The 16,486-nt window shown below is 41.5% G+C and overlaps 1 protein-coding gene and 1 pseudogene across 13 annotated transcripts in view; both read left to right on the top strand.

The window, feature by feature from the left end:
* LOC139419211 (arsenite methyltransferase-like) lies at positions 1-3,383 on the top strand (annotated as a pseudogene).
* Positions 3,384-6,272: 2,889 nt separating this feature from the next.
* The window catches only part of LOC139418278 (ubiquitin carboxyl-terminal hydrolase 25-like), a 52,231-nt gene continuing 42,017 nt past the window's right edge, over positions 6,273-16,486 (top strand). For 4 of the 13 annotated variants that reach the window (XM_071167630.1, XM_071167628.1, XM_071167622.1 and 1 more), the window contains exons 1-3: positions 6,301-6,554; positions 15,083-15,160; positions 15,515-15,716. In XM_071167630.1, coding sequence (XP_071023731.1) covers positions 6,513-6,554; positions 15,083-15,160; positions 15,515-15,716 — 322 coding nt within the window. In that variant the 5' untranslated portion in view covers positions 6,301-6,512. Of the gene's footprint in view, positions 6,555-15,082; positions 15,161-15,514; positions 15,717-16,486 lie in introns of all 13 variants that reach the window. The other 9 variants (XM_071167621.1, XM_071167625.1, XM_071167627.1 and 6 more) reach the window with 4 other exon arrangements.

Raw genomic sequence — 16,486 nt, 5'->3', positions numbered from 1 at the left:
ATGGAATCTTTGGAATACCATGAACTTGGTCAGGTATGCCATTTGTTTTAAAATACAGTGATTTAATTGATATTTGCCACTATACTGTGGCTTGCAAAAGTATTCACCCCCCTTGGCATTTTTCCTATTTTGTTGCCTTACAACCTGGAATAAAAAAAATATTTGGGGGGGGGGGGTTTATCATTTGATTTACACAACATGCTTCCCACTTTTACGATGCAAAATATTTTTTATTGTGAAACAAACAAAAAATAAGACAACAAAACAGAAAACTTGAGTGTGCATAACTACTCACCCCCCCAAGTCAATACTGTGTGGAGCCACCTTTTGCAGCAATTACAGCTGCAAGTCTCTTGGAGTATGTCTCTATAAGCTTGGCACATCTAGCCACTGGGATTTGGGCCCAATCTTCAAGGCAAAACTGCTCCAGCTCCTTCAAGTTGGATGGGTTCCGCTGGTGTACAGCAATCTTTAAGTCATACCACGATTCTCAATTGGATTGAGGTCTGGGCTTTGAATAGGCCATTCCAAGACATTTAAATGTTTCCCCTTAAACCACTTGAGTGTTGCTTTAGCAGAATGCGTAGGGTCATTGTCCTGCTGGAAGGTGAACCTCTGTCCCAGTCTCAAATTTCTGGAAGACTGAAACAGGTTTCCCTCAAGAATTTCCCTGTATTTAGCGCCATCCATCATTTATTCAATTCTGACCAGTTTCCCAGTCCCTGCCGATGAAAAATATCCCCACAACATGATGCTGCCACCACCATGCTTCACTGTGGGGATGATGTTGGGTTTGTGCCAGTCATAGCGTTTTCCTTGATGGCCAAAAAGCTCAATTTTAGTCTCATCTGACCAGAGCACCTTCTTCCATATGTTTGGGGAGTCTCCCACATGCCATTTGGCGAACACCAAACGTGTTTGCTTATTTTTTAGCCACTCTTCCATAAAACCCAGCTCTGTGGAGCGTACGACTTAAAGTTGTGCTATGGACAGATACTCCAATCTCCGCTGTGGAGCTTTGCAGCTCCTTCAGGGTTATCTTTGGTCTCTTTGTTGCCTCTCTGATTAATGCCTTCCTTGCCTGGTCCGTGAATTTTGGTGGGCGGCCCTCTCTTGGCAGGTTTGTTGTGGTGCTATATTCTTTTCTATTTTTTAATAATGGATCTAATGGTGCTCTGTGGGATGTTCAAAGTTTTTTTTATAACTCAACCCTGATCTGTACTTCTCCACAACTTTGACCCTGTCCTGTTTGGAGAGCTCCTTGGTCTTCATGGTACCGCTTGCTTGGTGGTGCCCCTTGCTTAGTGGTGTTGCAGACTCTGGGGCCTTTCAGAACAGGTGTATATATACTGAGATCATGTGACAGATCATGTGTCACATATTGCACCCAGGTGGACTTTATTTAACTAATTATGTGACTTCTGAGGGTAATAGGTTGCACCAGATCTTATTTAGGGGCTTCATATCAAAGTTGGTGAGTACACATGCACGTACCACTTTTCCGTTGTTTTTTTTTTTTTTTCATTTCACTTCACCAATTTGGACTATTTTGTGTATGTCCATTACATGAAATACAAATAAAAATCCATTTAAATTACAGGTTGTAACAAAATAGGAAAACCCAAGGGGGATGAAAACTTTTGTATCTGCTGTTAAATCAGTGACTGAATCAGACATTATTAAGATTAATTTGTAATACTACGGTAATATCCTCCTCACTGTAGCGATACTACGGCTCTCGACCCGAGATCTGTGGTGGTCTAAAGACCAGTGCATCATGCATGTCACCATCCACCCCAATACCCCAGAGCACTTTTGATGCACTTCGACAAGTTCATCACCAAAATGTATCTCGCTATTGTCTATACACTACAACTCAATTTTGTTACTTCCTAATGCCTGATCCTATTTGGCAATTCATTTTCATAACTGATGTTGTAACAGAGTAATTGAACAGTAATGATAACAATAACAATCAAAATACCTGAGCCCCTAATACACTTTTTGTAAATGCATTACTATTCAATTCCAAACTGCACTCAGTGTCAGTAGAAGTCAGGATTGATCTATTGGTTGATTGGTTATTTCCATCAATGCATCAGTGTCTACCATCATGGGTGCTACTATGCAGTTCTGTAGGTACTCTGGTTGTGGGTTGGTGGTTCCTGAGAAGCTACAAGGCTGTAATGTGCTGGATCTGGACAGTGACTCTGATAGATACCGCTTCATCCTCATTTAGCTAGTGAGCCAGACTGGCCATGCCCTCAGTACTGACAAGACAGCAGAACTGGTAGGCCTACAGTCACACAAGACATTTACAATGTTCCCCCACAATTTCCTATCTAATATGTTATTACAAAAGAAACTCTGACAGTCATGTACATTTTGCAGGGCTAGATGCCGAAACTGGATGGGACAGGCATACAGAATGGCTCCCTGGATGTCCTGGTGTAAAGCTGTTCCTTCGTTCTGCACCCTCAGGCTTGCTTTCTGCTGGGGATCTTACTGTGTCTTACTGAAGCAGATCACACACAACACATATCCAGTGACACTCCCTCCTCTCCATCTCCTTTCAGCTAATAGTATGTTAAGGGAAAGGCCTTATCTATTTACCATTTATTCACTGTTAGACTCACAGATTAATTCATCACTGATTGGTGACCTAATCAGTTCCCAGATACCCTGACTGACTGATGTCTCTGCCTCCTTCCTGTAGGTCAAACTGTGCCATGTGTCTGTATCCTGACAAAAAGGCTGTTCTCAGGGAGGCCTTCAGAGTGCTCGAAGTAACCTTCACACTCTCTGGTGGTCAGCCAATATTTCAGTAGCATCCGGCATGCTGCTCCAAAAAATATAAAATATTGATTAAGTAGTGGTGCTCAAAATTGGAAACAAGACTACGTGTTTTATAAAGCTACTTGATTTACAAAGTGGCATCATTTTCATTAACCATTTGCTTTTCCTCATTTATCTTTGGTGGTATGTGAAAATATTGTTACGCAACCCGCAGTGTGAAATCAGATACTCCATCGCCATCTGCTGGACAACGTTTTTAAACTTTTGTTTATGGGAGTATGGTTTGATTTGCCTTCACAACATTGTAAAACATATATTTTTGTCAAGATTAGGGCCAAAATAAATGACCCAAATAAAACAATATTTGTTCTATGATTTCCAATTCAATTGTAAAAGAGTTTTCCATGCATATCACAAAAATAATATAATAGTTCTTAATACTGTATATTCCCTGATCATGTGATCTTCCTACGATAATATAGTATTTTGTCTCTTGAGCCATCTTTTCAGGACTCTGATAATTCTTGTCAAATCGTATGTATTTACAGGAGGGTGGGAAACTTTACACTGAGTGTACAAAACTTTAAGAACACCTTCCTGGGGGGGGGGGGGCGTTGGACTAGTAACCGGAAGGTTGCAAGTTCAAATCCCCGAGCTGACAAGGTACAAATCTGTCGTTCTGCCCCTGAACAGGCAGTTAACCCACTGTTCCTAGGCCGTCATTGAAAATAAGAATTTGTTCTTAACTGACTTGCCTAGTTAAATAAAGGTTGATGCAAAAAAAGTGGATGCAGAAATGGCAGCCATGCTTCAGCATTCCCGATTCTCCTGACTTCTCCATCCAAAGCTCAGGCAAAACTGCACCAAGACCTAAATGTGGCCCCCAGGTAAACACTCTAGTATCTCACCTGAGGGGCTATCCAAAAACTATCATGCATTTGTATATTTTTCTACCATGCTACATATAGACCATACCATTATGTGATACATTGCATATAGAGAAAGACAAAGCAATTCTAGTCAGAAATTCTTATCAGTGTAATTAATAAATCCTCATACATTTATCCTATGGTCTTGTATCTGGAAGGACTTCTCTGTTATGAAGTAGCATAGTACAGTACTGTTCAGCACCTTACCACAACTCAGAAGGTCACAGCATAATTTTGAGCAGGAGGCTATCCACACAGCTCAGCCCACTCAGTGTCTAAAAAGCCCTACTGTCGAATAGACAGATATATGCATTAATCTGCAAGCACCTAAAGCTAAATCTCTTTCTCTCTTTTAGCTGGGCTTCTTCTTCTTCTTTGATATCATGGCGGTCCGCAACCAATCGTTTAAGTGCATGCCCGCCACCTACCGTGCTGGAATGTACGATCAATCATGTACGATCAATCATGATCTACCCATCTACCCAATTTCTTTATAATAATAATAATCCCTACTAACTTCTACCACACCCTCCCCTCCCCCAAAAAAACTCCCCAAGCCCCCTACCACATTAAACTTGATCTACACTCCACCCTTAGGATTGTTCAGCATCTCAACAAACAAAAATTTCAACAGTAACATCTGTTACCCCAATACATCTTTTGCCACCTTACCAATAAAAGCTATGATGTCAACTTTATTAATTATCAAAGTGTCCTTTGACACCACACATTCATGAGTGCAATATTTCCGAACAGGCCTCCAAACAATGCCAGGATCAGCAGAAACACCAGCCCCGACATTAGGTCCACTTACTACAGGAGCTGCCATGAAAGCTCCATCATTCCACACTGTAGTTCCACCAATCTGTTTTACGGGCTCTGCATATGATACATCATGACTAATTCTATATCTCTGAGCCTCTCTAGCCTCTCTCTGCACCTGGCATCCACCAAATGCACTATGTTCCCCCCAACAATTACAAAACTTAATCTTCACATTGCTCCCACATTCACCGTAATCATGTTCCCCTCCACACTTGGCACATCTTGTCCTTCCTTTATAAAGAACAGCTACATATCCCATTCTTTGCCATTTAAAACACCACAATGGGGATGGGGCAAATTCACTGACATTGAAACTAAGGAATCCTATCTGTACTTTCCCAGGCATAACCTTGTCAACCCTCAGCAGCACTGATAGGCTTTCACTTACTTGACCTCCTTTCCTATTGATCAACCTTTTGGCCTCAATCACTCTTCCTCCAATCACATTTTCTTTAATATAATCTGTGCACATAGATATTGGGACTCCCAGTGATGACTCCCCTCAATCTAGCATAAGCACCAGGGGCATGGCTTTTAATATTCTTCCCATTTAAGCTTTTCCATTTTCAGAATCTTCTCTTGCTGAGCCTGGCAACCACAAAATATTAACAATCTACCATTTACAATGAACCAAGCTAATTTCACTTCACCTACCTCTTTCTTTACTGCATTATATCGTCAGATAGGGTGTAAGTGAGGCCCTGTGGTCTCATCAAACACTATCACCACTTTCCACTCCAACACATATTACTCTTGCTTCCTACCTTGGCCCTCTTTATGCTTCTTTACTAGACACTCCACTGCTTTCTGTATCATTATCTCTCTACTTCCTATGTCTTTCCACTGCCGGCCATTCCGGTAATTGACCCTCATCCTCCCGCTCCATACCATCAGAACTGACACTCATATTGTTCGAATTCCAGCACAGCTGTTGCTTCACCAACTTGATCTCAATTTCCTCCATTTCGTCCTCACTACTCGCCACCATTTCCAGCCCAATGAAAACCTCTCACAGTGGCTCCTCTGGCTCCTCTCGCTCTTCTTCTTCTTCTTCTTTAACGTTTTATGGCAGACGACACCTATTGGTTTATTGCCGCCTCCTACTGTACCGGGTATTGAAACAAAACAAAAATAATATATTCCATTGTGGGTCTCTAAGTGCTTTTCGGAGCTGCCACGTTAAAGCCCCTTCCTACTTCAAAGCCAGAAAAGTATGACACAACCAATTGAACAGTGATACTGTTTTTTTTCATGAAAATTAATACAATTTACATACCAGTGAATTCGTTACCAACATTTTGTCTTTGTATTTGTTGTGATCTGCAAATATATCACACGTGAGCTCTGTTAAATTGTTAAGAAATAGAAACGGATTATGAGTTTGGTCCCTAACCTTACGCCACACATTTAGGGCATGTAACATGTATTCTAACAAATACTAAAATCATATCAAAGCTGTCTTTCTCTCTCTGGAAAAAAATAAATTATTATATTCTGCTCTATTCATTAATAACACACATAATATTACCCCTATTTATAGTCATTTGTAATCACACAAGACACAAATATGTTAAAACCTTTAATAGTGAAGCTGACATGTTGCCTAAATCAGAGTAGTTGGTTTGAAATTATTGTTTTCGAATTGGAAGAAATGGAAATGGAAACTATTCAACATTGCAGAACTGAAAGTTGTTCATTGCGTCATTCTAAAGCTAGATCCGTGACGTAAATGCAGTTCAACAAGGCAGTACAACTCGAAAACAGAAAAGCGATCGTGTTACGGTAACAATTCCGTAGGTTTTTTCACGTTCTTTGCGTATGTTTTCCTCCATGCCTGCATTTCCCATGGCGCCCGCTATCGCGCTGAATAACTGGGGGACATCTTAACTGTTATTTTACTTGGCTATAACTCGTTTCTTTAGCATAGGTTTTAATTTATTTTCGTTGCATTCTCAACCGGCCATGACCGTGGAGCAGAATGTCCTCCAACAGCATTCGCAGAAGGTATGTCTACATAGTGGCAATGTTTCTCCGTCTGCTTGCTAGCAAATCTGTCAGGGAAAGATAGCTAGCTAGCTAGCTTATCAAATCAAATGTAATTGGTCGCGTACACATATTTTGGAGATGTTATCGCGGGTGTAGCGAAATGCTTATGTTATGCTCCTAGCGCCAACCTAACAATTTCAACAAATCCCAAAAGTAAAACGAAAGGAAGGAACAATATAGAAGTATTAGAACGAGCAATGTCAAAGTCTAGGATGTAAGGATATAACAATATATACTATGTATATGCTGGTGTGTAGACACGTTATGGGCAGTAGTTATAGTAATAGAAAATGTGTTATATTGCTAGGATAGGCCTCGTCTAGAATAGTATATAATTTATGAAGTGGGTAAAATAGTATGTAAACATGATTAACGTTAATTGTTGTTTTCAAAGTGTGGCGTCAGATCGTTGGATCTTTTCTCAATCGAGTGATCTTTTAGTATTTATAAACATGCATCGTTAAATAATCCCCTTCTCAAACAAATCATGAGGCCAGATTGCTAACGTATCTAACTAGCTAACGTTGGCTAGCTTGGTACATTGCCAACAAGTTAGCTAGCGCGCTAAAGTTACAGGTAGACCCATTAACGTAACTTTACAAACAGTGACACGCCTATTTGAGGGGAACAGTTAGCTTGCTGGGTAGCTAGCTAATGTCGTCAATTTAACATAACCAAGGTCGTTACTGTTTGCCTAAATGTTAGCTAGGTCAATTTCAGACAGTTTTATGCCAGTGTGATCTTCTCGTCTTGTGGGGTAGCTTGCTAACGTTAACCAGCTAAGACGTTAGAAACCGCTTGTTAGAAATCATTGGGTTAGTTGACTGTTGATGGGTTATAAGATAACAAGTCACTGTTGGTTTCGTCATACAAGTCAGCCACACTTGACCCAGCACATGATCTGTCTGTGTGCCTGAGCTGGTTTGCTAATGTTACTAAAATTACTGTTGTGATATGTTTGTTTACGTGCTGTGACTGCCAGGCAGGAGTGGCAACGATGAGTCTGAATGCAACTGCATTACTGTAAGCTTGCTGAGAGGGAGTGTGTTGGCTAATTTTGACCGGTTACGTTGACGAATATATATTTGACAAACACGTATCTAGTACAACTATGCAGATAGCTATGAATCATTGTTGTGATTTCGAAATGGTATACACATCATAGCCACACCACAATCTGATTTGGGGGAAGAAGTCCAACATTACTTCCTCGTTTTAATTAGGTTGTTACAGGTCAGAGTGAGTCATTGGTTCGGTTGTTCACAAACATTAGCTATATGAAGCAAACGATACATTGATTTAGTGAGCTGGCTGCTGACAGTATAGTCCTCATACCATAGCAGCTGTTTACTTAACTCAATTCTTTAGGTAAGATGGCTACCTAACTGCTTTATTACACAGTCATGGGATTTGTCTGAGGGTGTTACTATCCCTCAGATTACCATCCAGCACCACATCCTTTGATTGGTGTTGATGATATGATTTGGCAACATTAGTGACCGTACTCTCTATTGACTTAGTTCAGAATAGCAGGAGGTATGTTATGGTCATGTTTAGTGATGCACCGATATGACATTTTTGTCTGATATTCAATATTTTCCTTGCCATTTCCTTCCTGATATTTAACATTTTAGCGGCTTTTTAAGCATTCTATTACAGTTAAATAGTTAACACATACACATGGACGCAGTGGTCTAAGGTACTGCATCTCAGTGCAAGAGGTGTCACTACAGTCCCTGGTTCGAATCCAGGCTATATCACATCTGGCCGTGATTGGGAGTCCCATAGGGTGGCGTACAATTGGCCCAGCGTCGTCCGGGTTTGGCCGGGGTAGGCCGTCATTGTAAATAATAGTTTGTTCTTAATTGACTTGCCTAGTTAAATAAAGGTTACATGTACACACCACACTGACCTAAAAGTTAGTTTGTTGGCATTTACGTACAGTTGAAGTCAGAAGTTTACATACACCTTAGCCAAAAATACATTTTCACAATTCCTGACATTTAATCAGAGTAAAAATTCCATATCTTAGGTCAGTTAGGATCACCACTTTATTTTAAGAATGTCAGAGTAATAGTAGAGAAGGATTAATTTAAGATTTTATTTCTTTCATCACATTCCCAGTGGGTCAGAGGTTTACATACACTCAAATAGTATTTGGCAGCATTGCCTTTAAATTGTTTAACTTGGGTCAAACGTTTCGGGTAGCCTTCCACAAGGTTCCGCAAGCTTCCCTGCAGCAAAGCACCCCCACAACATGATGCTGCCACCCCCGTGCTTCACGGTTGGGATGGTGTTCTAGGTGTTCTAAGGCTTATAGGCCTCCCCCTTTTCCCTCCAAACATAACGATGGTCATTATGGCCAAACAATTATATTTTTGTTTCATCAGACCAGAGGACATTTCTCCACAAAGTACAATCTTTTTCCCCATGTGCAGTTGCAAACCGCAGTCTGGCTTTTTTATGTCGGTTTTGGAACAGTGGCTTCTTCCTTGCTGAGCGGACTTTCAGGTTATGTCGATATAGGACACGTTTTTACTGTAGATACTTTTGTACCTGTTTCCTCCAGCATCTTCACAAGGTCCTTTGCTGTTGTTCTGGGATTGATTTGCACTTTTCGATTACCAAAGTACGTTCATCTCTAGGAGACAGAACGCGTCTCCTTCCTCAGCGGTATGACGGCTGCGTGGTCCCATGGTGTTTATACTAGAGGTCGACCGATTAATCGGAATGGCCGATTTTATTAGGGCCGATTTCAAGTTTTCATAACAATCGGAAATCGGTATTTTTGGGCACTGATTAAAAAAAATATATATATACACGTTTTTTTTTAAAAATACCTTTTATTTAACTAGGCAAGTCAGTTAAGAACACATTCTTATTTTCAATGACGGCCTAGGAACGGTGGGTTAACTGCCTTGTTTAGGGGGCAGAACGACAGATTTTCAGCTTGTCAGCTCGGGGGATCCAATCTTGCAACCTTACAGTTAACTAGTCCAACGCAATAACGACCTGCCTCTCGTTGCACTGCACAAGGAGACTGACTGCCTGTTACGCAAATGCAGTAAGCCAAGGTAAGTTTCTAAGTAACATTAAACTTATCTTATAAAATACAATCAATCATAACCACTAGTTAACTACACATGGTTGATGATATTACTAGATTTTATCTAGCGTGTCCTTGTGTTGCATATAATCTGACTGAGCATACAAGTATCTAAGTATCTGACTGAGCGGTGGTAGGCAGAAGCAAGCGGGTAAACATTCATTCAAACAGCACTGTTGTGTGTTTTGCCAGCAGCTCTTCGTTGTGCGTCAAGCATTGCGCTGTTTATTACTTCAAGCCTATCAACTCCCGAGATGAGGCTGGTGTGACCGAAGTGAAATGGCTGGCTAGTTAGCGCGCGCTAATAGCGTTTCAAACGTCACTCGCTCTGAGCCTGTGGTTGTTTCCCTTGCACTGCTTCGAGGGTGGCTGTTGTCGTTGTGTTGCTGGTTCGAGCCCAGGGAGGAGCGAGGAGAGGGACGGAAGCTATACTGTTACATTGGCAATGCCTATGAGAACATCCAATAGTCAAAGGTTAATGAAATCCAAATGGTATAGAGGGAAATAGTCTGATAATTCCTATAATAACCACAACCTAAAACGTCTTACCTTGGAATATTAAAGACTCATGTTAAAAGGAACCACCAGCTTTCATATGTTCTCATGTTCTGAGCAAGGAACTGAAACGTTAGCTTTCTTACATAGCACATATTGCAATTTTACTTTCTTCTCCAACACTTTGTTTTTACATTATTTAAACCAAATTGAACATGTTTCAATATTTATTTGAGGCTAAATTGATTTTATTGATGTATTATATTAAGTTAAAATAAGTGTTCATTCAGTATTGTTGTAATTGTCATTATTACAAATGCATTTTTTTTAAATCGGCCGATTTAATGGGTATTGGATTATTTGGTCCTCCAATAATCGGTATCGGCGTTGAAAAATCATCATTGGTCGACCTCCAGCTTATACTTATGTACTATTGTTTGTACAGATAAACGTGGTACCTTCAGGCATTTGGAAATTGCTCCTAAAGATGAACCAGACTTGTACAGGTCAACCATTTTTTTTCCTGAGGTCTTGGCTGATTTCTTTTGATTTTCCCATGATGTCAAGCAAATAGGCACTGAGTTTGAAGGTAGGCCTTGAAATACATCCACAGGTACACCTTCAATTGACTCAAATGATGTCAACTAGCCTATCAGAAGCCATTACATAATTTTCTGGAATTTTCCAAGCTGTTTAAAGGCACAGTCAACTTTGTGTATGTAAACTTCTGACCCACTGGAATTGTGATACAGTAAATTATAAGTTAAATAATCTGTCTGTAAACAATTGTTGGAAAAACTACTTGTCATGCACAAAGTAGATGTCCTTACCGTATTGACAATATATAGTTTGTTAACAAGAAATTTGTGGAGTGGTTGAAAAACAAGTTTTAATGACTCCAACCTAAGTGTATGTAAACCTCCGACTTCAACTGTATGTCCCAATACCAGTAAAACATAATCAAAACCTATTTCTTTCACTTACTTGCTGTGCTGTTTCATTGTTCAGTCGTTTCATTCGCAACCAGGATTTCTGTGGAACACCGTCTGGGTCTTTGCGTGTCAAAAAAAGATACTCGTCAAGTAACACTATTTGTGTCAAATAAGCTTGTTGACCTGAATATGACTGCACGTCACAATAATATAACACGTTCATACATTTTTTTTAACGTAGTTATTACTCATATTTAATATGTCACAACTATTCATTGATACGTATGCTATGATAGTGGTAAAGTTGTCTAACGCACCTACAGTGCTGGTCATAAAAAAAAAGCAAACTAGCTCATGGATGCACACAATGTTCTTCCCCAAAAACATAGCAAAACGACAATCTGTTTCAGTAGCTATAGTTAACTAGCTAACTATATAGCTAGTTGGCATTATCTAAAATAACCCTAATTTATAAGACAGTTCTTATTTGATTAATGGTGGTCAGATCCATCTATGTGAAGCTAGCCACAATAAGGATTTGCCACAATAGTGGACTTTGGTTAGCCTTCAAAATAAAAAAACAATGACATTCTGTTGAAATCACACTAGATGTATTATACTTTTGAATTGCATTGGGGGCATACTTATTTCACTGTACAGCCTTAACTATGGATTATGGATCAATCGACATGGGGTATCAGTCTACTCAGTGACACCCAGAGAACATTAGCGTCATAGCTCTTATTGCGGGACTCTGAAACTACTGTGAATTGAACCACATTTATTGCCAACCTATGTGTATTGACCACTATTCCCGAGTATAAACAACACTGCATGGATGTTTGAGTCTGATAACACTGAGGAGGACGTTCTGAAAAAATATCTTGGTTATTGAGTAGACCGATACCCCATTTCATTGATGCCCAATCCTTAGGTAAAGCTGTACAGTTTAATATCAATGTCAATACACACAATAGGCTGACTGGGGAGGTGATTTCACACAGTCACAGTCCCGCGATAAGAGCTACAATGCTAATATTTCCGTAAACACTTCACAGTTGTGTTCTGTGGGTGTCACCGAGTAGACTGATACCCCATTTCATTGCTTCACAATCCCAGCTTGTTTAACATTATCTAGTCTAAATATGGCATGATTCCACCAATTGTAACCTTCTGCGTCACTTTCAAAGAGGTACTTTTATTTTAGAGACAAAAAATTCCACTATTTTTGCCTAATCCTTATTGTGGCTAGCTTCACAACACAACCAGGTCTGGTTGAGCCCCACTAGCCAGATGAAGCCAGCTGGCTGCTGATCACGTTAGCTTTGGGCAGCAGGGGTAAGTAGCTAGCTATTTATTTTCATGAACTGAAGTTCAATGTTCACTGATATATTGTGCATCCCTAGTTATGTTATTGAGTTATATAAGGCCATATACAGTGCAGTTTGAAAGTATTGAGACCCTTTCCCTTTTCCACATTTAGTTACGTTACAGCCTTATTCTAACATTTAATAAATCATTTCCCCCATAATGACAACGCAAAAACAGGTTTTTAGAAATCTCTGCAAATGTTATTTAAAAAATACAAAATACCTGATTTGCGTAAGTATTCAGACCCTTTACTATGAGACTCGAAATTGAGCTCAGGTGCATCCTGTTTCCATTGATCACCCTTGAGATGATTGTAAGAAAGTTGTAGAAACAACTTGATTGGAGTCCACCTGTGGTAAATTCAATTGATTGGACATGATTTGGAAAGGCGCACACCTGTCTATATAAGGTTGACAGCACAGAGTTGACAGCTCATGTCAGAGCAAAAACCAAGCCATGAGGTTGAAGGAATTGTCCAAGACAGGATTGTGTCTGCACATATATGGGGAAGGGTACCAAAACATTTCTGCAGCATTGAAGGTCCCCAAGAATACAGTGGCCTCCATCATTCTTAAATGGAAGTTTGGAACCACCAAGACTACCAAGACCCTGCCAAACCGAGCAATCGGGGGAAATGGCCTTGGTCAGGGAGTTGACCAAGAACCTGATGGTCACTCTGGCAGAGTTCCTCTGTGGAGATGGGAGAACCTTCCAGAAGGACAACCATCTGCAGCACTCCACCAATCAGGCCTTTATGGTAGAGTGGCCAGACAGAAACTTCTCTTCAGTAAAATGTACATGACAGCCCACTTAGTTAGTCAAAAGAACCTGAAGGACTCTCGGACCATAAGAAACAAGACCCTCTGGTCTGATGAAACCAAGATTGAACTCTTTGGTCTGAATGCCAAGTGTCACGTATGGAGGAAACCTGGCACCATCCCTACGGTGAAGCGTGGTGGCAGCATCATGCTGTGGAGATGTTTTTCAGCTGCAAGGACCGGGAGACTAAGGGTCTGAATACTTTGGTATTTTTAATGAATTTGCTAACATTTCTAAAAACCTGTTTTTTGCTTTGTCATTATGAGTTATTGTGTGTAGAATGCCCTGTGAAATTGCAATAAACCTAGGTAGTAACACACAGGATGTAATATGCCAATGTTTTGACTGATTTCATGCCTTGTTGCATGTAGGCCTAAGTTCACTCATATAGGATACAGGATATGTAAACTTCGTAACACTTTGGAATGCAGAATGCTCATTCCTTTAATATGTGGTAAAGCCTCAGAGTGGACTCTCGCAGGCAGCCAGGCCCGTTGTGCTGGTGTCATTCACTGGCACTGACCTCCTTGTAAGGGGAAACTTTGTGCGACAGACACTAGACTTGCCACATGAGGAGGAGTTGAGGTGTGTATAGGTCAGCTTCCAAACAACTGTCAGGGTAGAGGGGGCCTGACCCCTCTCTCCCCTCTGACCCTCTGTTGGGTTCTGCCTGCTTGTAGCTAGCCTATATAGCTAGTACATTCATAAACATGACTAAACTAAAATGCACTTTCTACAGGACAGTTGTTCTTTCTCAACAATCTCTGTGAAGTGCTTCAGTCTGCTAAAGTAGTTGGCTAATACTTTGAAACAGAGGTGCCCACACTTTCATTTGTAACCCCCTGTGAAATATCTGGAGGTAGTTGCCAAGGAGCTGTGGGACAGTGGACACAAGTGGAGCAGTAGTTAGCATCCTGCACCCATATTTATTCACCCATGTTTATTTTGTGGCAAACATGGGGTTTCCATGATGGTATCTTTGCAGCACACAGCCACTTGTAGCAGTGCACTTAATGTTCTAGCCTCTATGGCTGCTGTCCTAGGGCCTAGTAAAGTGGCCTGAGCCTCAGGTCCTGGCAGTAAGTGCTCTCCGTCATTATTTGGAGTGTTGGAGTGCACTCGACCAGGGTGTGTAATGCACTGGCTCATTGTTTAATGGACACGGCCATTGTGTGGTGGTAAGCCCTTGCACCCCAGCTGGGGTTGACATGCGCCAGCAGGGCAGACATGAGTGCACAGTGCAGTCTTGTCCTCTCCACCAGCTAATGCCTGTCTGTCTGGTGGCCTGCATGGGTTCGGTAAAACATTGTAGCTTTCTTGCAATACATCCCCCACCGCAGCTTACCTAGCTTGGTTCAGTTAAGATTGTCAGACATTTTGTGCTCTTGCTGATTATGTGTTGTTCCGCTAATGAATTGATGAAGAGTGACGTGTGTCCTGTCTCTCTCTCTCTCTCTCTCTGCCTCTCTCTCTCTCTCTCTCTCTGCCTCTCTCTCTCTCTCTCTGCCTCTCTCTCTCTCTGCCTCTCTCTCTCTCTGCCTCTCTCTCTCTGCCTCTCTCTCTCTCTCTCTCTCTCTCTGCCTCTCTCTCTCTCTCGCTCTCTCTGCCTCGCTCTCTCTGCCTCGCTCTCTCGCTCTCTCTGCCTCGCTCTCTCGCTCTCTCTCTGTGCACCTCTCTCTCTCTCTCTGCTCCCCTCTCGCTCTTTCTGCGCCTCTCTCGCTCTCTTTGCCTGTCTCACTGATGACCTGTGTGTCTCCTGACAGCATCAGCAGACTCTACTGAACCAGCTGAGGGAGGTCACAGGCACCACAGACATACAGCTACTTCAGCAGGCCCTGCAGGTAACAAACACAGAGGCCCTGCGGTGTGGATGCGGTGATGGCCTAATTCACCTCTTTAAATCTCTCAATTTGCAATGTCTGATCGTGTTGATATTTAGTCGGACACAAGGTTGTTTAAAATAGTCAATCTTTCCCCTAGCTGATACTGATTTTCAGGGATGCATTTCTAAATGGTGTGACATGGGTTTAAAATGTTACTGTTTAGTGTTTATGTTCTAAATTCTCCAGTGGGAGTTCTGCACATTTATTTATATTCAACCAATTCATCAGCCCATAAGCTTTATTGACCACCCAGAAGAGTCTACGTGTCAACCCGTCTCTGACTGTCTAGCTGTAACCCTGCTGTCCCTGCAGGTCAGTCATGGAGACCTGGCGGAGGCGGTGGCCTTTCTGACGGAGAAGAAGGCCAAGGTGCCCCAGCAGGATGAGGCCACCTACTACCAGACCACCCAGGTGGGCAACGACAGATACATCAGCGTTGGCAGCCAGGCAGACACCAGTGAGTACCTACCTCACCCAGCGCTGCCCGGGGCAGGCCCTAGCCAGGGAGATACTAGTGAGTACCGCTACCTACCTCATCTCATGTATATGCATAAGAAAAAATTTGTAGGCCTCAAGCCTGAATGTACTGAATGTTTAACACTACTGTCTCCACTGATTCCATTTCTATCATATTTTTCCAGTTGTTCCCATTCATTTTGGTATTGAAGCTCTAAGTGAGCAGTTAACGTAGCATTAAGGTCTGAGTGGGATTTCTGTTAGCAGGATGCCTCCTGGCTCTCATGCAAGACAAGGGCTTATTTTGTTGAAATTACATGGTGTCATTTCAGGGGAATTTTCTGAGATGGGCACGAGAATTCCTGCAGAGGCATATCCTTCTCTGTTCAGGACCACCAGAGAAGGTCATATATCCTGACACGCCCCCCTTTGACTTTAATGCGGGAGTGGCCTGATTTAATGAACTTACACGCTTCCTCGGATACATGTCAAATAAGGAAAACAACCTAGTTAACCCAGTCTAAGGGGTATAGAGTAGTCTGGGGGAGGGGAAAACCATGGTGCTCCATTTACTACTCTGATGACTAACCTTCATCTTTTTATAGGCTTTTCTAACATTAAAGGCTACTGTACACTTAGGCTCTCCTCTTCCCTTTGTCTTTTTACGTGGTGATGAAAAGGATATTGTCGGTTTGCCCTTTCCCCTGACACTTATGTGAGAAGGATTATTAAGTCAGTAAGGCCTGAATCTTAACTTGTAATGTGTGCACTTAACTCAATTTCAGCATAGAATTGGGACTTGTATGTATGTATGTATGTAGGTACATT

The sequence above is a fragment of the Oncorhynchus clarkii genome, chromosome 10 (assembly GCF_045791955.1).
Source record: "Oncorhynchus clarkii lewisi isolate Uvic-CL-2024 chromosome 10, UVic_Ocla_1.0, whole genome shotgun sequence".
NCBI lineage: Eukaryota > Metazoa > Chordata > Actinopteri > Salmoniformes > Salmonidae > Oncorhynchus > Oncorhynchus clarkii.
This window is presented reverse-complemented; position numbering and strand designations above follow the sequence as displayed.